Source organism: Phalaenopsis equestris, unplaced genomic scaffold (assembly GCF_001263595.1).
Source record: "Phalaenopsis equestris unplaced genomic scaffold, ASM126359v1 Scaffold000468, whole genome shotgun sequence".
In the NCBI taxonomy this organism is placed as follows: Eukaryota; Viridiplantae; Streptophyta; class Magnoliopsida; order Asparagales; family Orchidaceae; genus Phalaenopsis; species Phalaenopsis equestris.
The window spans coordinates 93,299-109,675 of record NW_018164909.1 but is presented as its reverse complement, the minus strand read 5'-3'; the positions used below and the strand labels follow the sequence as shown (position 1 = coordinate 109,675).

Here is a 16,377-nt window from a genome sequence, read left to right as displayed (position 1 = left end):
TTTGTGAAGAATAACTCATAAATGTCTTCAACCCCACTGAGAAATGTCTGCAAATTGTTTCAGAGTGCTGAAATCAATCAATTGCTTTTCGCATTGATTCATTTTGCGATAATATGTAAAGGGTAATCGCCAACACCTCTCGTGAAATCATTTTGGAAGAACCATGAAATCCATGATTTCTAGGTGGTTCCAACAGATCGTTGAATATTATTTGTGTCATGCAGAATATATTGCTAAATCTTGTTGGGTGACACACACGCAACTCCCCAATGCATTTGCCTGCAACATATGAGGATGTCATTCAAGTGAGGCAATCTATGTACGAGTTATAATATTCAACATCAAACATACGACAGCTGCAACTCTCCTGTGCATTTTTCTGATTACATCCATGTATATCAGTATCGTACCGGCTGACACAGAAGTAGCAATAAATTACAACAATTATATTAGGGCTACGAACAATGCAATAAGCATATAAGCATAAACATATAAACATCACTGAATAAGCCATGTCCCAAGCAGTTAAAATATCCATAGCAAAACGATAAACAATACAAAAACATAAATGTCCTGAGTGATTATAAATAAAAAAAGTCTCTCAAATATTCCTGCGATTATAAAAATGTAGTAGATACGCCACCCTACATTCTTCGGGCATCTTGACAAAAAATCTCTACTGATCAGATCTTCAAGCAATTTTATGGCAAACAAGTACAGTGGCAACTCATAAATTTCCATATTTTCATTCAGAATTTGCTAAAACCTAGTTGATAGAGTTGTTTGAGATGTGTTGGATTCAACACTACATGTAGCCAGAGCTGTGATATTGATTTATAAGGAAAACAACTCCCACTTTCTTTTTATTCTCAACCCGAGGGTGTTTAGAACGACAAATGGACTCAAGTTCATGGAGGTCTGGGCTGGGGACTTCAGTGGAATCACCCGATTGGTCGACTCCTAGTTCTTGGGGAATTCACCAAACCCTGTCTCACTGGGGGACACATGCATTGATGCCCGTAGCAACGACACCCCCAAACATTCGATCCAACTTCTTTTCTAACTCAGGATCAAGTCTACTGATTTTAAATTTCATTGCAGCAGACACCACCTACAAATTCATAACATCTACTTAAATTTAAAAATAAAATGAAATTGACCAAATTAGAGGGCATGTCAAATAAGTTTACCACAAGTCTTTCTACCCACTTCGGGAGCATCAATGGTACACATCACCGAATCCAACCTCAAGGCTGTTGATCATTGTTTAAATTCCCTCCAAATTTTTCAATCCTTCTTAAACGGATCCCACTTGTTCTTTGATTGCAGCATATCCTATTATATACCTGTATTTTATTTGAATTTACTCATAATATTTTGTCATTTTTCCTTATTGAAGTAGGTTGTAGGCCTATTTCCTACATTGATCTCCTTGAAGCAAATGTCACAAAATATTATTTTTGTTTCTCTGTCAAACATACGGGTGTATCAGCAACTTTAGTCTTAACAATTGTATTACTATAATGAAAAAAATAAAGTTACATAAATAAAAAATGCAGCGAAGTATGCACATGCACACACCACACCACTGCACAAGCAAACCCTGCCATAACACTATTCACAGATGCAAACCCCATCATAAAAACAACGCTCCAAAAGCAAATCCACTAAAAACAAACCACCACACCACGACACCAAGTGGGTAAGGGTAAACCACCACACCACAGTGCCACGACACACCGTAACAAATCCAACACATGCTCAACTCAAAAACAAATCCAACACCAGTTCTTCATTGCTGCAAACACTTCTACACATGCAAAGCCCACCAAAAAAAATATTACAATCCATAATGTGACAAAGTTTTAAATATGTGACAAGATATTTCTATTGTACATTTAGTAATCAATCTACCATATAAATAATTATAAAGAAAAAATAAAACTGTGAAAGTTGGTTCATTGCCAACTGAGGCAATTTAGCTCTTTCATTTCAGAGCTAAATTTTATAAGGCTCAACTTTCTGCAACACATATCATGCATACCAATCAAATCTTTATTATCATATCCAAAATACCACAATCATTGCTTTTTTAAAAGTGATATACTTATTTCATGCATATATTTGTAATACCAAGGCATTGTAAGTGTAAATATCACACTTTGTAATTTGACGAGTCTATTAATGGTTCATTCATCCTAGTTAAAGTATCTAAATGAAAAGTAGGCAAGATAACTATCCTTTATTAATTGAGTTTAGAGAAAAAAATATTTTTTTCTGTTTGATGTTTGAAAAACCATACTAGGAAAAAAATATTACACCTCATCATGTGGCAAGATTTTAAATATATGGTACACTCAATGATTAATCTAGAACTGTGAAAGTTGGTTTCATTTCCAACTGAGGTAATCTAACTCTTTCATTTCAGAGCTAAATTTTATAGGACGCAATTTCCTGCAGCACATAACATGCACACCAATCAAATCTTTATTATCATATCAAACATACCACAATCATTGCCTTCTTAAAAGTGATAGACACCTTTCATGCGTACATTTGTAATATCAAGGTATTGTAAGTGTAAATATCATACATTGTAATTTGATGAGTCCATTCATTGTCCATTCAAGCTAGTTGGAATATGTAAATAAAGAGCATGCAAGACAGTTATCCTGTATCAATTGAATTTAGAGAAAAACTATTTTTATTTCTTGCATGTGTTTGAAAAAACCATATTACAAAAAAAAAAAAAACATCACACCCAATCATGTGAAAAGGTTTTAAATATGTGGCAAGATCTTTCTATTATACATTCAACGATCAATCTACCATATAAATAAGTATATAGAAAAAATAGAACTATGAAAGTTGGTTTCATTTCCAACTAAGGCAATTTAACTCTTTCATTTTAGAGTTAAATTTTATAAGACTCAATTTTCTGCTACACATAACATGCATACCAATCAAATCTTTATTATCATATCAAACATACCACCATCATTGCCTTCTTAAAAGTGAAATTCACCTTTCATGCATATATTTGTGACACCAATGTGTTGTAAGTGTAAATATCACATTTTGTAATTTGATAAGTTCATTCATGGTTCATTCATGCTGGTTAAAATATGTAAATGAAAAGCATGCTAAATAGTTATCCCCTATCAAATATCACGCCACAACAACACATCCACACACCACCACACCTCCACACCTCCACCAAGCAAATCCACACAGCTGAAACCTGTTAAAAAAATCCACCAAGAAAACAACAAAAAACAATACGACTAACAGAGCAATCCACCAAGCAAATCCACATAGACGAAACCCATCAAGAAAATCCACCAAGTGAGCAGAAGAACCCAATACGGCTAACAAAGTAATCAACCAAGAAAAGATTAGGGATAAAGGATATCGGAAGAAGAAACAAACAGTTTAAAAACTATCGTCACAGGTGTCGGGGAACGAAGAGAAAGAAGAGAATAACCGAGAAAATGCGGGGTGAGGACAAACAGGGCACGGAAGAATAACCAAGCAAAAGGGGGATGAGGACGAGTGGGGCACAAGAGAAAACATGAGAAGGGAGCGGGTTAGGGCAGAAGACGCAAAGGGCACCCGAGTAAAAATATTGCAAAGAAAAGCAGGCCTTGAGCTCGAGCCGTCAGCGCGAGTTTTCGTTAAAATGCTGAAAACCACGCCGCCGCGGGTTGTCGTCTCCACCCCAAACAACGCAATTCTGCGTCTCCACACCGCGTCGCGCCGCGCCGCGCCTCCACTACCGCCCCAGTCAGACCCTGAGTGTTCCAATTGACTTTTAAAAGAACTGAAGGATTCTAGATTGTTCTGGGTATAGGCTGGTTGTACTGTGTTGGATTCAGAAGCTGCAGCGAGATCCTTGGCAACAAAAGATCTAGCCAAAGGTTTTGATGTAGGTTTCCCGTGGAGTTTCCAACATTTATCATGAGTGTGGTTGAATTTGTGACAATAAACGCAAGTGAGGTGACAAACCTGGGTTGAGCACTATTCAAAACCATGGCGGATGTTTCGACAGATGGAGTGGACGCAACAAGCATGACATGTCTCCAGCTCTCTTCGCAGCGAATCTCAGTGAAAACAACAAGTAGGAGAACTAGGATCTCGGCCAAGGATACGACCCCAGACTTCATCAAGATCTTTGTTGAGCCCTGCTAAAAATTGGAACATGCGGTCCTTTTCGATAATTTTTTGGAAGAGAGATAGGTCGGTCAGAGATTCCCAAGTGAAATCATAATACATGTCGCATTCCATCAATAATGCAAAAAGATCATTGTACTATAAGTTCACGATCCTCGATCATTGTTTTGCCTCACGAATTTTCTTAGATACCTCATAGAGTTGACTTGAATTCCCTACATCTGAGTAAGTATCACGGACTATCGTTTAGAGGGCGCTAGCAAAAGGAAGGAACATATATGATCAACCAATAGAAGTATCCATGAAATTCATCAGCCACGAAATCACCATAGAATTCTTCACTTCCCATGCTCCATATGTCAGGTTAGTCTTTGGAGGTGCACGAATCACACCACTGAGATGACCGAATTTCCTATATCCTTTGACCATCAGATAAAATTATTGTCGTTTAGTTTATGAGTTATAATAAAAAAGTTCATGTTATTTTTTCGTCCTCCAATCTGCAGAGAAACGAAAGTTGGAATTGATCCTCTAGTGGAATCAAGAACATCTTCTGATGACAGCCCGTTGCTGGAGAAATCTGTCGTGACTCTGATTGAGTCAAATGAGATGTCATGTTGGTGAGACATCATACAGTTCCAGCTGTTTGGAGGAATATTACCATTATCTGAGTTGGAAAGCCGAGCAGAAAAGAAATCACAAAACTCTACTACATTTCTTCAACACTTCAAGCTTGTCTATTGCAACCTGTAACTCATCAGATTTATTTTACAGGAAAATAGAGAAAAGGCCACAGAACTCTACTACATCAGTTTTTCAACTCCTCGAACTTGTCTATTGCAAGTTGTAACTCATCATATTTATATTACGGAAACAGGAGGAAGAGCTGAATTTGCCTCTGATTTGCAGGAGACTACTTAAAGGGATGGAAGTCAGTTCTACCAAATGGAAGATAGCTACACGGGAAGAGCCGACTTTGCCTCTAATTTGTAAGAGACTGCTTCATGGGATGAAAGACAACTTACAAGGGATATTCATACGGGAAAGGTTCCCCGACTGGTATCCACGGGGCGACAGATTTTTGTTTATGAGAGCGGCTCCAGAAAAAAATCAAAAATAAATCATACAGGGAAAAACTGCAGTAAGAGCCAGCAGATAGGGTTAGATCCTTGGCTCTGATACCGTGTTAGAATAGAACCCAAGATAATTTCTTATTGATGCAAAGAAAAGTATAAATACCAATTAAAGAATCTACTAGTAACGAAACAAATCAAAACAGAATACAGGAAAAAAAAGAAAGTAGATAAAAGTAAATCAAAACAATTAATACAAAAATTTGAATATTAATATTCTAATATTCTAATACATGCAGTATGTTGATGTGGACCGTCTGTCATCAACACAAATTGCCCAGTCAAAATTACAAAAGCCTTCAATATTTACATGCCAATTCCCGAATATCAACCATTTCCCTTGTGCACTCTTTAGATACCTCAAAATCTGATACACTACATCCATATAACCCTTCTTTGGATCATGCATGTAGCGACGCACCACACTTACTGCAAAATAAATATCGGAGCGAGTGTAGCACAGATAAATCAGGCGGCCCACCAGCCTCTGATGCCTCTCACGATCAACCGATTCATCTACCTCTATACTGAGCTTGACTTTCTGATCAATCGAAGAAACTGTACAAGTATTTGAGCTGTCGTGAATCCTTTATCTCAAATTGCTTCCCCAATCTTCCCTTTAGTGGAACAATCTCTACTTCATTGTCACCAATGATAATTGTCATCCACATGCACAGTTAAGTACGATAGTGTTACATTCATGTTGCTAAAAGAACACCGTGTGATCTGCTGATATCCCATGTCAACCATCGTTATTCTAAACTTATCAAACCAAGCTCGAGAAGACTGCTACAAGGCATACAGTGAATTTCTGCACCTACACACCTTACCCACTATCTGGAATGTACTGAACCCTGGTGGTATCTCCATACATACATCCTCCATTAGTTCCCCATGAAGAAAAACATTCTTCACATTGAGTTGGTGAAGTCTCCATTCACTATCAGATAAGTCAGTGTCCTCAACGTGCTCTTCTTTGGGAATGGCGCAAAGGTTTCATCGTAGTCAATACCACATGTCTGATTGTACCTCTTTGCCACTAGTCGTGTTTAGTACCTCTTCAACTTCTCTCCTAGAGTTTGTTTCACAGTGAAGATCCACTTGCATCAAACTGCCTGCTGATAGTGGTATGATCTCCCATGTTCCATTTTTATTAAGAGCTCCAAACTATTCATGTATCGTCACTTTCCACCTTGAATCCTCATTAGCAACCTGTTAACACTTGAGTATAGAGACAAAGTCCAATGATGTAATGAATGCACCATCATGAGATGTTAAAATAAAAAATAAAGTTTGCAATGTCAAGTTTTCACCCAAAAAGATCGGGAGGATGTTCTGCATATCGCGCGCGCCAAGGGAGGGAGAGTGTGTGGTCATTCTTAACGTTGGGGGATTAGGAGTGGATGGATGAGGAATAAAATCAATTAGAAGTTTTGAATAAAAGGTGGATGATGTATGTGTCTCAAGAGTTGGGAAAGCCGAGACAAGGAACTTATTGGCACCGCAGACTCTGTTCCCTAGTTTGCTTCTTCCTCCGTGTATGAGTTCTTTACTGACCTTTAACATGAATCTCACCACCTCTAGGGTCAATCTCCCCGATTTCCTTCTTAGTTGATTCACCCCACATCACAGAACATGGCATTGCTCCCACTTGCACCACTACTACTCACTCTTTCTTGTATCTCGTGTTTGTTGAGTCATCGAATGGTAAATTCACCTTTTGAGTGTAGTATGGTTCAAACTTTCTGAATGACATATCCATACTCACAAAAAGTTTCTTCTCAATCGGACTCCATCAAACATAACCCTTTTTGAGTAGCTGAATAAACCACAAACACACATTTCACGGCTCTTGAATCCAACTTCCCTACAAATAGTCTGTTGTCTTTCACAAAGCATACACATCCAAATACCTTCAATGTAAGGATCCTAATATCATCTTCTTTAAGCATCTACAAGGAAACTTTCACTCCAACACTCTTGAGGGCATTCTAATAATCAATTGAGCAGCTTTCAACATTGCTTGCCTCCATAAGTGATGTGGAATATTCATTATCATCATCATGTTTTGGGCTACATCTAAAAGATTTCTATTCTTCCTCTGTGTTACTTCATTCTGTACTGGTGTGTATGGTCATGTGGTTTGGTGTTGTATCCATTGGGCTGACAGGTAATCCCCAAATGCTTTATTAATATATTTTGTCCTATTATCAGATCTCAGTGCCTTCAAAACTGCACCATATTAGGTCTAGATTGCATTGTGAAAATCTTTAAAGCAAACAACCACCTCACTCTTTGTTCAATCAAGTATATCCAAGTAACACGGGAAAAACAATCAATAAACATAATAAAATACTGATAATCATTCATAGAACTAGTAGGATAAAGCCCCCATACATCATAATGTATCAAATCAACCACACCAGAGCTCCTATTCTCATAACTAACATAAGATCTCCTAGGGAGCTTGCCAAACTCACAAGCATCACACATCAGTTTCTCCTTATTTGCATTTTCATACATAGATGGATACAACCCACTCAGTAAATTAAGACTAGAATGTCTCATACGCCTGTGATGTAGCAATAACACATCATCGACGTTCCTCATAGATTCTCTTACTGCAGCACTTTCCATCATGGATGACAGAGCTGAGTCCATCCCCTCTCGGTCCAAATACAAGAAATTGTTATGCCATGTTCTAGTCCCGAGTGTTCGGTCCATCCCATTCTCTTGGAAGATCACCTGAGGAATATCAAAATAAATAATGCATTTTAACTGGATGATAATTACACTAATAAGCAAGATTTACTGGAAAAGAAGAAACATACAAAACACTAACAAAGTCATATGATTGGTACATCTCACTGTACCCTTGCCAATTATAAGTTGCATTGCACCATCAACAGTCTGTATACACTTTGATACTGCTAGATGAGCATATGAAGGGAACCTCCAGCAATACTTGTCATGTGACGAGAAGCATCAGAATCTATTATCCATTCCAGTGATTTTGTAGTTGAAATAGAGGAAAGAGCAAGTGTGTCACCGGTACCTTCGTTAGCGAGCGTAAGTGATAATGTTACCCCTTGATGTTGATGGATTTGAAACATCCTTAGTTCCATCTCCAGATGATTTTTGCTTCCTCTTCAACAGCTCCAGACACTCATGATCCTCACTAGTAAAGAACACACTCGTCTTTCTCTTGTCCTCTGCTACCATCAGATTTGCCCCGTAGACCCCTCTTCCACCTTTTCGACTGCCACAACCATGATCACAACCACAACCTCCACCTTGTCTATAGTCACTTGTCTCTCTCTCCTTAGGTGGCTTAGGATGGACTCTGCTCAGATAAATAGCTTCATCACAGTTGTAGCACTTGCGAGTCTCCCTCTGGACACCCTCATGTGGTTCTCAGCTCCAGCATAAATGTTCTTCATCTTCGCCCAAATGTCACTCACCTTTCGAAGGCCATTCACTGATGAGGGAATCGATGGAACCATCGAGTTGAGTAACCCGGTGAAAAGTAAGACGTGTAGTTTTCCACTCATCCCTCTCAGTACTGTCACTCTTTGGCTCAACCTCCGTCAGGTATCCTTCTAATCTCTTCCCTACTAGAGTAACCTCGATCCGACGCGACCAACTCAGATACATGGCCTGTCCATTGAGCTTCAAATCCACAAAAGGAAGATCAAGCTTCACCTGCATCGGAGCATGTACTGAGGTAGTGGCTCTTGTCAAAACTCTATCTCCCTATATGAGCCCGACCAATACCTTTAGAGTTTCGGGATCCATCTTCCCAGAATTTCCAATCCCTTACCTCCAACACTTATCTCTGTCTCCTGACATTTTTAATTGCAAGGATCAAGTTTAGTTCACACAAATCACATGCAACACCCTTCCTACAAGTTCGTACGATCCGCTTTGCCTTAGCCCACACGAAACCGCACCCCTTTTGTCTAAGCAATCCTTACTTTCCCTCTTCCCAATAGCGCAAAGCTTTTGTCCGTCTCCTTCCTGATCACGCAACTCCACACACCCTCTCACCAAAGCCAAATCCTCTTTTAGCTCAGTTGAGACTGCTTCGCGAGGACAAACAGGAAAAAACGAGAGTTTCGGCTCTCTTCACGCCGATCTACATCTGTGCACGTTGATCCCGACTAGATCGTGCAATTCGTCGCTACTTCACGAGGACCACGACCGAAGGAAGAGAGAAATAGGAGTTTCACATCTCTCTGCGCCAATCCCCACTGGTTTGGTTGACGAGAGCCGGAAGTTTTGGATCTCTGCGTCAATCCCGACCAATCGATCGAGGAGGAGAGGCGATTACTGATACCAAAAAGAAACTATTGCTCATAAAACCACATTATTTCATTGATGAGGGGCCTATATAGAGTCTTACAAGTTACAACATTTATAAATAAATCCCTATACTTCATATATTACAAATAGGACCCTACATTATATACAAATATCAACATATTTCGACCAAAAAGAAAAATAGAATAAAAAAATTCAAGTAAATTAAAAAAATAAAAAATATTCAAAAAAAATGTTAATTATAGCGAAGGAGTAAAATTCATCCACCATCTATAAAAATTTGTTCAGAGTAATAAATTTCAGATAAAACTAATCTCAAAAAATGCCAATGTAAGCTCACAAAAATTCGATGTTGGTATGAAGCATACATTTATTAGTACTCTCAACAAACGTCCTGCGGGTAAGAACATGTCAAGTATCCTCTGGCCATATGATTTTGCCTTCAATAGACACTACAAAAGAAGCACTTAAGAACGAAGAAATCAAATTGGGTTGCTCAGCATCGGTGTATTACAGTCATCAATCAAAGCCAAGACATTACTCAAAAGCTTAACTACTTTTTATAAATCATTGGGTGCACTTGATAAAACACATAATATTTTATTAGCAAAAATCGATAATGAAATTATCCCCTTAGTTATTCACTCCAAATCTAAACAGTCTGTAAATGATGCAACTATTGATTGCTGACAAAAATCATTTGATTTTAGAGCCCGTTTGGGGCAGCTTATTTGGTGCGGTGGAGTTTTGAAAACGCACCTGACTTTGATTGGGTAAAATATTGTTTTGGCAGGTTATGCATTTTCAAAACGCAGAAAACTGCATTTTCACACCGCACCTATCTAAGTGCGATGGGAGCTTATTGGCAACGATCTGGCTTTTCCAAAAAAATAAAAATTTGTAATAGCCACCACACCTAGCTTATCAGCAGATTATTCAATAAGCTACAGCTGCCCCAAACAGACCCTAAATCATACCAACTACCTCCAAGGAAATAAATCAAGATTCATGATAACCCATCATGAAGAAATCATTGGACCTTAATCTGATTTGTTATCATTTCCCTCTAACATTCAATTCAAGCTAAAGATGTGCATGTTCTCAGCCAAAAATTCAATTGTTGTTATTATACGCTGAATACACTTGACAGAAACATTAATCAAATGTTCTCTCTAATCACTGAAAGAAATAAAATAATCATAGAGACTTGTGACTACGAGAAACTTAAAATTAGAATTTAAGGATTCGCAAAATGAAGACAAAAGTTGTGAGTAGTCTTAGTAAAATATTTAATCTCCACCTTGGAAATTTCATCCAATGCAAATCAAACTCTTTAAGGAGGACTAGGCACAAATTTTCAAAGAATGCACAATAGATAAACTGGATAAGAAATTGGCTCGATGTAGAATTGTCATTTTAAATTTATCATCATTAGCATATTATTCCAAAAGGTGATTTTCCTTAAAGCGATAGATGACAATTTTCAATTGAAAATTGTTTTATTTTAATGGAATAAAAACCCATAGCGATTTTCTTTGTTTTGGGGGCATTTTGTCAGTAAAGTCCCATCCAATTGAAATGTAACTTCAGCACGACCATTGCCTGGGTTGCTTGATGTCTGAAGCATTTTTATCTGGGAATCAAACTTTAAAGAATGATTTTGATATTGGGACCCCTTCGATTATGATGTGTAATAATAATGCCAACCATATGAATATTTGAATCATTTCAATTTATTATTATAGACCATGGCATCACCGCTCAACAGTTACAAGGATCAGGATTGCCGATTTGCTTGCTTTTCCCTTTCACTGCATTACAAGCTCCGTCAACTCTAACATGCATATAAAAAATTAAGTCTGAAGGGTTACAATCGATGATTGTCTTATTGGCACAGTTATACTGAGTTAAAATTTGGCAAAACATGAGAGAAGAATTTAAAATCATTCTTCAAGACAAATTTGGCAAAACAAATCAATGTCAAATAGAGAACCGGACTTACTTTGCCCAATAGACAAGGTAGTGTGCTTGAGAGCTAGTGTACAATATGTAATGATTTGAATTTGAAATTAAAGTAGCATTGGAAACTTTCAAAGTAACTATAGAAAAAATTGAGTGCTATGAAAGCTCAGCATGCTCATTCTTTCAACACAGATTTACACACAAAATTACATAAAAAAGGAAATAAATAATTGCAATTACAAACATAAGGAATTGCCTCTATCTATCCCAATGTTTGATCATTTAAGGTTGTTGATTGATACCAAGGGAGTAATCTGTGGGCCATTTTTTCCTTTTCGTATATGAATCAATGGGAGAGGTATTACTAATAAAGAATAAATTTGCGGCCTCTTAATTTTAGCTTGAATCCATCGTGTCCATTATTCATCATTTTTCTTCATGTTTGATCAAATAATTTACCAGGGCCTTGGTTAATGTGATGCTCTTGATGCACTGATGGACTGTTTTGTAAACAATAAATTTGAAATATTTTCACTTTATGTGGCGGGTTTTGAATTAAACAAGCATAATACTGCGTCCGGCCTTAGTCTATTGTTGCGTTCAATTAGATTGAATGTAGAATAGCTATGGAGGTTTACTATGTTGAATTAAGTGCATGTGAAATTAGGGTTATAATATCCACAACAAAATCATAGTGAAACTCTGCATAAGTAGTGACAGGATATAGCCACCTGGAATAAAAATTCTTGTATGTTTTTGGGTGTTGATCTTTTTTTCAATTTTTATGTTTAGTTCTTTGTATTTTAACTTTTTCTTATTCCCCAACATCTCTCTCCACCCAAAAAAATATGTTGCAAATACAACAACAACAACAACAAAGCCTTAATCCCACTACGTGGGGTCGGCTACATGAATCATTTTTCTCCATTGCATCCTGTTTAGTGTCATATTTTCATTTAATTCTAATAACAACAGACCAGAGATATCTAAATCGTTCACACCTTTTAATAATTTGATCACCCAAAGTTACACTCTTGTCACTAGAGCTACTACTGCTAAAATTACATTCCATGTATTCAGTTTTAGTTCTACTCAAATGAAGGCCTTTAGACTCCAATATAGACCTCCATAATTCAAGTTCTTCCAGGACTTTTTCTCTCGTCTTATCCACGAGAAGGATATCATCAGCAAAAAGCATACACCAAGGTACATCCTCCTGTAAATGTTCGGTAAGATCATCCATAACTAAAGCAAAAAAGAAATGGGCTTAAAGTTGATCCCTGATGTAATCCAACAGAAATAGGAAAAATAGGAAAATATTTGGTCAGAAAATATTTGGTCAATCCTCCTGCAGTTCGAACACAAGTAACAACTCTAGTATACATATCTTTAATGATTTGATGTCAACACCTTTCCTCTTAAGAACTCTCCAAAGGATATCTCTTGGGACCTTATCATAAGTTTTTCAAAATCAATAAAAATCAAATGTAGATTCTCCTTATTATCTCTAAAACTTCTGCATTAAACTTTTGAATAAATGTATAGCTTCCATAGTAGACATGCCCGACATAAATCCAAATTGATTATGAGAAATCTTTGTATTACGTCTTAACCTATGTTCAATTTCCCTCTCCCATAATTTTAAAGTATGACACATCAACTTAATTCCTCTATAATTTGCACACTTTTGTGCATCCCCTTTATTCTTAAAAATGGGAACCAAAATACTTTCCTCCACTACTCAGACATCTTTTTAGTTTTTAAAATAATATTAAAGAGTTTAAGCCAAGAAACTCCCAAATCTCCTAAACATTTCCACACTTCAATTAGGATATCATCAGGTCCTACAGACTTTCCACCCTTGGTTTTCTTTAAAATCTCTTCAACTTATTGTTTACTAATGCGACGGTAAAAATGAAACATTTTATTATTATTAATGATATTAAGATCACTAAGGTCGATCTTATTCTAAGGTCGACTAAGGTCGATCTTATTTTCAGAAACTTCATTAAATAGTTTATCAAAATAACTCACTCACCTATGTTGAATATCTTTTTCTAAGAAGACCACTTTTTGATTTTTCAGCTTTAATACACTTGAGTTAAATCTATACTTCTCTTTTCTCTTTATTTAACTAGTTTATTCACATATTTTTAATATACATTATACATATATTTTTCACCCTCCTTAGTGTCTAATCTATTATAAAGATCATTAAAAGCAAAATTTTAGCGTCACATATTGTTTTTTTACACTCCCTACGGGCCTAACAAATATTCAAAAAAGTGGCAACGAAGGTACACTGTCGTAGAGTTGTCTGGATTATAACACCATCTAAATAGCTATCATCGGTTGTTGAATAATACTACAATGTGCTAGTTCGCATCCATGAACACAAAAAATTTAAAAAAAATAAAATAAAAAAAAAATTCTTAGAACCAATCAATGATTAACACAATTTCCCAAAAAAACAAATGATGCTAAAGGGGATGTTTAGGATCCCTTTTATTTTTTATTTTTTATTTTTTATTTGTTTGCTTTTGTTTGTTTTTGTTTATATTTTGATTTGAAACAAAATATGTTTGGTATCTTTGACTAAGATATTGTAGTTTTTGATAACACTCAAAATACCTAAATATTGTTTTGAGTGTTTTCAAATACAAGTTAAATTGTTTTTAGAAACAAAAAATAAAAACACACTAAAGAAACATGTTTTTAAAAATAAAATACAAAACAGCAAATAAATAAAACTGATTCAAAAATGCCAGAAGAAACCTGTAGAGCATAATTTACGGAACCAACTCCAAAGAATCAATATAAACAAGTATCAAGTGACTGACTGAAATTTTGTGAAAACAGTAACAAACTAGAGAATCATTTTAGCCTTGAGATTGAAATAAAACTTACCCTTGACGTTGGCTGAATCCTACGGTTGGATCTGCGGGGTTCCATAACTTCATATGTTGCCTTTCCATGATTTCCAGAACCTTTATCCCCAACGTTGGATGCTCCATCCATAGAAAATTTTAGTTTCTCAGTTAAATCCATCTTAGATCTTGAATTTTTCCTTTTTTTGAAAGAAGGAACGGGCGCAGACTGCTCAGAATCCTCGGGTACTACAGCTGAAACATCAGTTTTTACAGCTTGGCTTGGAAAAGAACTGAATTTGAATGCATTTATATTGTCTACGCAATTATTACTGCCTGTGAAACAGGATATGACATCTTTATCATGCACAGGAACGACATCCTCATTTGATAAGGAAAGTGATGCCTTGTCCTTCTCAGATAGACTTCCAGTTTGAAAGGTCCGAGAATTTTCAGCTTTGAAATCACCTCTAGTCTTGATTACAACAGCATTCTTTCCTTTATTATCAACTTTTGAAGTACTCCTCGATTGGCGAGATACCTGCGGCATCAAATATTTTGCAAATTTAATGGAATCATTACCTTCACTAACTTTCTCAGACTTGTTAACAACATAATGTTTGCTAACTTCCATAAACTTTCTCTTCTTTCCAGGTCTTGGAACTCCAAAAACCACCTTCGACCCTTCTTTCTGCAAGCCAGTCCGTTTTGGTTTAAGTGCATCAGAAATAACCTCAGCTCTTGAATTCTTTCCAATGGAAAAGTTTCTATCCTTAGCAGATAAAACATGCAATTCTGAATCATCAGGTTTCCTGGACTCTTCAATGATTGTGCTCCTGGAAAGCTTATCCATCTTGGCAACATCAACTTCCGAATGAATGTTTTCTTCAGATCTTCCTAATCTTTGCCGTTTCTCAGTGGGAGTATCACCCTGTTACAGCAACCACAATAAATGCTAGCAAGTACATCAAGTAGCTGAGAAGTAAGATAATAGCATAAACATGATAGAGTATCAGATATAATGCAGACCTCGGGTGGTTTAATTGGCTTTCCCTTTGCATGAGACCATTCCATCCATTGTCCATCCTTCCAGACACGAGATGGACGAAGATTCCAAGTATGAACAACCCGATTATCACCCCTAGCTGCAAGTAGTAGTTGAAATGTTATATCATGCACTGAATATAAAATAAGTATGCTTGATTATAGCAACAGAACTAGACATTTAACATTTATGGAAATTCTACACCCCTCTTCCTCTCTCCCCCTTAAAACATTAGTTTTGATTTGTAAGACAAACAAACAGTAAATCACCATTGCAAAACACTTGGAGGCTGTTTGGGATCAGTTTTTGTGATGTGGGGCTTTGGAGGGCCGAACTGGTTGGAGAGAGCAGAACCAGTTCAGCCTTCCTACTGGGTGGGCCGACCGGTCCAAGAGAGCTAGGTTTGCCGCCCAAGTCAAGGGGGTTCCCTCTTAGTTATCTACTAGTATTTATATGTTATTTTCTATGTTTTAGGGTAAATTTTTGCTCAGTTTCAGGCCAAGCTTGCCGTTGGCGGCAATTGTCCCGTCTAGGGCTATATCTAAAGGAAAATGTGCTCCGATTGTACCTCCTCCAAGGTGGTGATCTTCGATGGTTCAAATGGTGCTTTGTCTATAGTTTAATCCCGCGGGAATATTTATCCTTTCCAACTACCTCCGCATTGCCCTCTACCCTACTTCCAGCCACCACCCCATTTCCTTTTCCCTGCTACCTTGCCATCCCAAACCTGCAACCAGCATAGCCGCCTATCCTTCCACTCTAATTGCTCCACTCGCAATTCTTTCTACAGCCATCCTCCCAACCGCAAATCAGCACCTTTCCTTCCCCTCCTGTTCACAACCTCACCCTCTCAGTCATGACTCCTTCAACAGCCACAACC

General features: G+C 37.1%; 1 protein-coding gene across 5 annotated transcripts in view; it reads right to left on the bottom strand.

The window, feature by feature from the left end:
* Window positions 1–16,377, bottom strand: part of LOC110027910 — a 107,065-nt gene that overhangs the window by 12,416 nt on the left and 78,272 nt on the right. For all 5 annotated transcript variants that reach the window (XM_020729540.1, XM_020729537.1, XM_020729538.1 and 2 more), the window contains exons 15-16: window positions 15,482–15,597; window positions 14,493–15,383 (exon numbers count right to left, since the gene is read on the bottom strand). In XM_020729540.1, coding sequence (XP_020585199.1) covers window positions 14,493–15,383; window positions 15,482–15,597 — 1,007 coding nt within the window. The remainder of the gene's footprint in view (window positions 1–14,492; window positions 15,384–15,481; window positions 15,598–16,377) is intronic.